General features: G+C 38.1%; 1 protein-coding gene across 1 annotated transcript; it reads right to left on the reverse strand.

Moving 5' to 3' along the window:
• Window positions 1-1,506: 1,506 nt before the first annotated feature.
• LOC142231306 (uncharacterized) lies at window positions 1,507-6,842 on the reverse strand. Its single transcript, XM_075301921.1, has 5 exons — window positions 3,927-6,842; window positions 3,693-3,846; window positions 3,051-3,617; window positions 2,592-2,900; window positions 1,507-2,549 (listed from the first exon to the last, which is right to left on the reverse strand). Exons 1-5 carry the CDS (start codon window positions 6,840-6,842, stop codon window positions 1,507-1,509), a joined length of 4,989 nt encoding a protein of 1,662 aa, XP_075158036.1.
• Between the last annotated feature and the right edge of the window lie 607 nt (window positions 6,843-7,449).

Genomic DNA, 7,449 nt, shown 5'->3' on the forward strand with positions numbered 1-7,449 from the left:
TTTTGTGGCCATTATATATACAATTTCAGACAAATCCGATTAAATCCTATAGTTTCTACAAACTCAAGAAGTAAAATCGGGAGATCGGTCTATATGGGGGCTATACCACATTTTCGCCGCACCTATTTATGGTCCTAAAATACCTCTAGAATTTCAATTTCAGGCAAATTGGATAAAAACTACACTGAAAAAAAGCATGCTCTTTTCCAAAGATTTTGTCTTTACTTTAAAAATTTTGGTATAGATTCCGAGCCAAAGAAGCAGAGTATACAAATAACCATACTTTTAAGACACAATTCTCTTTTAAGTTTCTGATTTGTGTTCTTGCTTCTAGGAAGCAAATTTGAGTTTTTTTTCCCCGGTCTAACAAAGAAAAACACATTTTTTTTGTAAAATTCGTTTTTATTATTCAACATAGTTCCCTACAAGAACAATACAACGATTATAACGACCTTCCAATTTTTTGATACCATTTTGGTAGTACTCCTTCCGTTTTGCCTCAAAATATGCCTCAGTTTCGGCGATCACCTCTTCATTGCAGCCAAATTTTTCCCTGAGAGCATCCTTTTGAGGTCGGAGAACAAGAAAAAGTCGCTGGGGGCCAGATCTAGAGAATACGGTGGGTAGGGAAGCAATTCGAAGCCCAATTCATGAATTTTTGCCATCGTTCTCAATGACTTGTTCGTTGTCTTGGTGGAACAACACTTTTTATACCCTCCACCATAGGATGGGGGGTATATTAACTTTGTCATTCCGTTTGTAACACATCCAAATATTGGTCTAAGACCCCATAAAGTATATATATTCTGGGTCGTGGTAAAATCCTGAGTCGATCTGAGCATGTCCGTCTGTCGGACTCCCAAATTTGGCTTGCGAATCCTCTAAGAGAAGCAAATTTCATCCGATCCGGCTGAAATTTGGTGCATGGTGTTAGTATATGGTCTCTAACAACCATGCAAAAATTGGTCCACATCGGTCCATAATTATATATAGCCCCCATATAAACCGATCCCCCGATTTGGCTTGCGGAGCCTCTAAGAGAAGCAAATTTCATCCGATCCGGCTGAAATTTGTTACATGGTGTTAATATATGGTCTCTAATGACCATGCAAAAATTGGTCCAAATCGGTCCATAATTATATATAGGTCCTTGTTGAGCCTATAAGCTTTTTTATAGGCTTTTTTAAAAATCCAAAAAATGAAACCAATTTTTTTACAATACTTGATCACAATCGATCACTTTATTGCGACGACAAAAATCAATATAAAAGCTAGCAATCTCTCTACGCAAAAAAGAAGTTACAAAAAACATCATTATTATTTCTCATTATCTCTTTAGGCTGAACCGCTAGAATTCTGGCATGCAAATTTTATGACCCTTTGCGTGTTGTTGTTGTTAAGAAAAAATGCAAGTGCATTGCAAGGGTAAACATTCGTGTGTTACATACATATTTTTGCAAGAGAGACGTTTGTATGTTTCGCAATGCTATGCTGCTGAGAATGCTGCTACTGAGTTTCGTCTGCTTGCACAATGGGTTGGCCTGAACATCCTCCCCCCGTTGGAATGCTGTGCATTGCAACAAAGTTGTCATCAATGGGTAACAGTGCCAATTTCGTTACAGATCTTCGAATTATGCCATTAAGAGTTTTTATTAGCGCTACACGAACTACACCATCTCCTCCAGATACCACATCCACCACTCGACCTAAAAGCCATTTTAGTGGCGGTAAGTTGTCCTCTTTTATAAGAACCATGTTTCCAATAGAAATATTTTTTTGATTTGATATCCACTTTGTCCGTTCTTGCAGTAATGCTAGATATGAGGAACTCCATTTCTTCCAAAATATCTGTTGCATATAACATACTCTTTGCCACCTGGTCAATCGACAGACATTCAAGTCAGTTACATCAGGTTCCGAAAATGTGATAAGTGGGGCTCCTACTAAAAAGTGTCCAGGTGTCAGCACTTCCAAATCGTTAGGGTCCTCAGAAATTTGGCACAATGGCCTGGAATTTAATACGGCGCATATCTCGCATGCTAGAGTTCGCAATTCATCAAATGTGAGCACAGTTTGGCCCACTGTGCGGTAAAAGTGATATTTGGCTGATTTTACGGCAGCCTCCCAAAGGCCGCCGAAATGCGGCGATCTTGGTGGAATAAACTTCCAATTAATTTCATCAGCTAGACATTGTTTTTCGATTTCCTTAATGTTGTTTTGCTCGAAGAATAGTTGTCGAAGTTCTTTCAATTCATTTTTGGCCCCCACAAAATTAGTGGCATTATCTGACCATATAGTTTTTGGTTTGCCTCTAATTGATATAAACCGCCTTAACGAAGCTAAGAATGATGAGGTGGATAAATCGGCTACCACCTCCATATGTGTCGCCTTTGTTGAAAAACATATAAATATGCAGATGTAGCATTTCAAAGGTGACCGATTTCTTATCCCGGACTTGTAATAAAAAGGCCCACAAAAATCAATGCCTGTCACGAAGAAAGCTCTTGATGGCTGGACTCTGTCATGGGGCAAACTGCCCATTACATGCTCTGTAATTTTGGGCTTAAGGCGAAAACATTTGATGCACTTACTAGCGATAATACTAATGGTTTTTCTGCCTCCTAAAGGCCAATATTGTTGGCGTATATTTGCTAAAAGACATTGCGGTCCTGCGTGCAATAATTTTTCATGGTAGTACATTACCATAGAAGTTGTTAGTGGGTGCTGTTTGGGAACAATTATAGGGTGTTGAGCATCGAAGTTAAGATACGAATTTTGCAAACGTCCGCCAACTCTAATTAAACCGTCAGAATCCATAAACGGCGCAAGTGAATACAATTTACTAGATGGGGGAACATTTTTATTAGATTTTAATGCTTTATATTCAGCCGCAAAGTTGACTAATTGAATATTTCGAAATAAAATTTTAGTTCCCATTTTTAATTCATAATCAGTTAAATTTGTAGAAGATTTGAGTTTTACGATATTTATAAAACGAAATACGTATACAAAAATTCGTTGAATTTTATGGAATGAGTTATGAAATTTACAAGTCATAGCAAAATCTCTCATTGTCGAAGAAATTAGGGCGGCACGACGACGCTCAGGCAAATCTGAGATAAAATTTGTTATCTTTGGCCAGTGTTCCACACTTTTGTTCAAGAAAGCAGGCCCGTTTTTCCATAACTCACAATTCACAAGCTCTTCTGGGCTAGATCCTCTGGATAAAATATCCGCTGGATTTTGAGCGGTTGGTACATGATGCCACGACATTGTTTGTGTTAGGGTTTGAATTCGACTTACTCTGTTGCTTACAAATACGTTATAGTTTGACGACTCATCTCGCAGCCACGACAAAACCACCATAGAATCGGACCAGCAGTGACATTCGTATTTGTTGCCGATTACACCCGAAACCTCATCCAAAATCTCTGCTAGAAGTAATGCTGCTGATAGTTCCAACTTTGGTACTGTTAAAACCTTTAACGGAGCCACTCTAGATTTGGAGCAGAGCAAACTCACTCGAACTTCCCCTTTATACTCTGATCTAATGTAAATACAAACTCCATAAGCAGAGAGACTAGCGTCACAAAAAGCATGTATTTGTACCGTCGAATCTGGAAGTAGTAGAAATCGTGGAAATTCAAATAAATGGACAAGCGAAAATTTTGAAATATATTTCAACCATGCACAATGTAAATCTTGGGGTAAACTTTCGTCCCAATCCAGCTTACGCTTCCATAAACTTTGCATGAAAATTTTTGCCTTTGTAGTTACAGGCCCAATAAGGCCAAGAGGATCATACAAGCGGGCTATTGATGACAAGACAGTACGTTTGGAGATATTCTTTGATTCCATAACATGCGCAAGGGAAAAAAGAAATTTGTCCAATTTGGATCCCATACGAGACCAAGCGTCTTAGTTACATCTGTGCCATCGTGGAATTGCAAAAATGTTTCTCGATCACTTTGGCAAACGTCTTGCAAAACCGTTTCATCATTGGAAATCCACTTACGTATTTGTAAGTTTCCACGTTTCAAGAGAGCAGTGACTTCTCTTCTAATTTTGACCACTTCATCAATAGAATCACCTCCAGAAATTAAATCATCGACATAGAAATCCCTAGTAACCACAGTGGCACCAATAGGATACGATTCTCTTTCGTCATACGATAATTGGTGCATTGCCCGAATGGCTAGAAAAGCGGCTGGTTTGGTGCCGTAAGTCACTGTATTTAGTTTATAAATTTTGATTTCTTCATCAGAACTATTCCTCCATAATATACACTGAAGATAGTCGTCAGGCGAGTTAATGCGAATACAGCGATACATTTTGCAAATGTCACCACATAATGCAATTTTAAAAAATCGAAATCGTAATAATGTATCAAACAATTTGGCTTGAATGGTAGGGCCCGAATGTAACGTGTCGTTTAGAGAGAGGCCTGTTGTGGTTTTTGCAGACCCGTCAAATACCACTCTGAGTTTAGTGCTAGTACTCTCTTCTTTGTGGACACAGTGATGAGGGAGAAAACAGGTTTTGATATGCTTTGGGATATCTGTAACGAGAGTCATATGTTTAAGTTCGGCATACTCACTCATAAAGTCAACGTATTTCTTCTTTACAGCTGGCAACTTGTTTAGCTTTCTCTCAAGATTTAAAAAACGACGGAGAGCACAAGAGTATGAATCACCTAGCTCATTGAAGTTTAATTTTCTCGGCAACGAAACAGAGTATTCTCCAGAGGGCAATCGAATTGTATTTTTAATAAAATGTTGTTCACAATATGCATCGTCCGAATTGGGATGTGAATTGCTTCCATAATTTTGCTCAACTTCCCAGAAAATTTTCATAATATGAGCCAATGATTGGGTTTCGCCTTTCGAAAGGCCCTTTGACGATGCGGCCAGTGAACATCCGTTTGATTTAGATACGCATCCACCAGATACAACCCATCCTAGACGAGTTTTTTGAAAGATTGTCGAGTTATTTTTGCAACGAATTTGACCCACACTCATGAGGTCAAAAAATAGACCAGCACCAATAAGAAGGTCTATTCGGCCCCTTTCATAAAAATTTGCGTCCGCTAACTTGATATTATTAGGGATCTCAAAGGTACTTACATCGATATCTCGATTTGGTTGATACTCTGTTATAGAAGGTATGATGACAGCAACAAAAGAGACACAGTAGTCACTGTGACAAGATTTTATCAAAACTTCTGTGGTCTTGTCGGCTGTGATATTGCCTTCACCAATACCTGATATTGCGATGTTTGCATTTTTCATATTTAGCTGTGCTTGATTCACAAAGCGTGTTGTCATAAAATTGAGTTGTGAAGCTGAATCTAAAATAGCACGGCAAGGTACAAAATTGCCATATTTGTTTTTCACCAAAACGATAGCTGTGGCCAATAGAATATTTGAACCATCATTAAATTCTATATTTGAAGGTGATGGATTCAACGAAACGAGCGAAGATTGAGACGTCACTTGATTTGGTTGCGAGAGAGGTGGTGATAATTGTGAGGTTGTTGGCTGTTGGGGTGGCATGTTGTCTATTTGGCTGGTGGTAGTTTGGGAGCCCAAATTATTTTCGATATGGAGTAATGAGTGGTGTTTCATGTGGCATGTACGACATGGTCCGAATTTGCATTTCTGTAGCCTGTGGCCTTTTCTCAAACAATTAAGGCACAAGTTCAACCTTTTGACTTCTTTGAAGCGTAATGTTGGGTGTAGATTTGTAAATCTTGAACAACTTGAAATATAATGATCATCAGTTTCACAATAAGTACAAAAAACCGATTTAGAGCCCGAAGCTATTAAAACATTTCGACCATGCATGGGAGGTTTCTTATTCGAATGCTGATTTGATGCTGTAGATTTCATGGAACTTTCGAGATTCTCAAGCATTCGAGATCTTCGCTCTAGAAAAGAAGCCATAGAGTTCCAAGTCGGTAATTTGTCGTTTTGTAACCCTTCCTCCCATTTAGTCTGCGTTTGATGATCAAGTTTTGATACGACAATATTTATAAGCAAGCCATCAGCCAATTGCTCCTTAGTGCATACGGTTTCAAGAGCTCGAACATGAGCATTAAGTTTATCGCTCAGCTGGCGAAGACTTACTGCAGACCCTTTATCAGCTATCTTGAGACCAAAAATATCCTTAATATGACTCTGAAAAAGAAGCAACTTATTATCAAAGCGATTTTTGAGTAATTCAAGGGCCTTATTGTAATTAGAATCAATCGGCTCTAGAGACGATATGGTATCCAACGCAGCTCCTACTAATAGTGAACGTAAATGTTGAAACTTCTCTATATTGGTCAGGTCCAGATCGTTATCAATGACAGTGGTAAACATGGAGAAAAAATTTGGCCAATCCGTATACGAACCATTAAAAGCGGTAATTTTCAATTCTGGTAATCTAGTTTTACGTATGGTTCTGGGTTCTTCCATAGAAAACTGACGAAATGTCGATGATTGGGGACAAATTCGAGCATGGTTACTGCCATCAATTTTTCGCTTTAACTTAGCCTTTACCTCAAAATATGACGACATAAAATTTGATCGGATACTTTTATCTAAATTGTCACCATGAGCTTCTTCCAAGGTTGATATGGAGCCTTCGAAACTGGCGTTTAAACTTTCGATGTAGTCAAGGCGAACGGAGAGATCGGCTTCATTCAAAGATTGTAGTTCCTCGTTGGTTAAACGCTTGTTAATTTTATCCAGTTGCTTACCAATCAAGTCAACCTTTTTGAAACATTGCGAAAAATCGGAGCCCTCATGGTTGGAATTATTCACTGCTGATGATGATGATGATGTGTTGTTATCAGGCATTTTTTTTTTCAAATTTATTTGGCGAAACTTCCAAAATTCTTTGGTAATTACGCAACAGATTATGCGGTAATTTTTTTTTGTTGAACAAGTTTATATTTTTTGGCTTTAAATCCAACAAAATAAATTTATTTTAACACCCGAATTGGTATTAAAAATAACGAAAATACGTGATTTCTAGTGATCACGTCGGGGTCACCAAATGTTGAGCCTATAAGCTTTTTTATAGGCTTTTTTAAAAATCCAAAAAATGAAACCAATTTTTTTACAATACTTGATCACAATCGATCACTTTATTGCGACGACAAAAATCAATATAAAAGCTAGCAATCTCTCTACGCAAAAAAGAAGTTACAAAAAACATCATTATTATTTCTCATTATCTCTTTAGGCTGAACCGCTAGAATTCGGGCATGCAAATTTTATGACCCTTTGCGTGTTGTTGTTGTTAAGAAAAAATGCAAGTGCATTGCAAGGGTAAACATTCGTGTGTTACATACATATTTTTGCAAGAGAGACGTTTGTATGTTTCGCAATGCTATGCTGCTGAGAATGCTGCTACTGAGTTTCGTCTGCTTGCACAATGGGTTGGCCTGAACAGTCCTATATA

The sequence above is a fragment of the Haematobia irritans genome, chromosome 3 (genome assembly GCF_050003625.1).
Source record: "Haematobia irritans isolate KBUSLIRL chromosome 3, ASM5000362v1, whole genome shotgun sequence".
Classification (NCBI taxonomy): Eukaryota; Metazoa; Arthropoda; class Insecta; order Diptera; family Muscidae; genus Haematobia; species Haematobia irritans.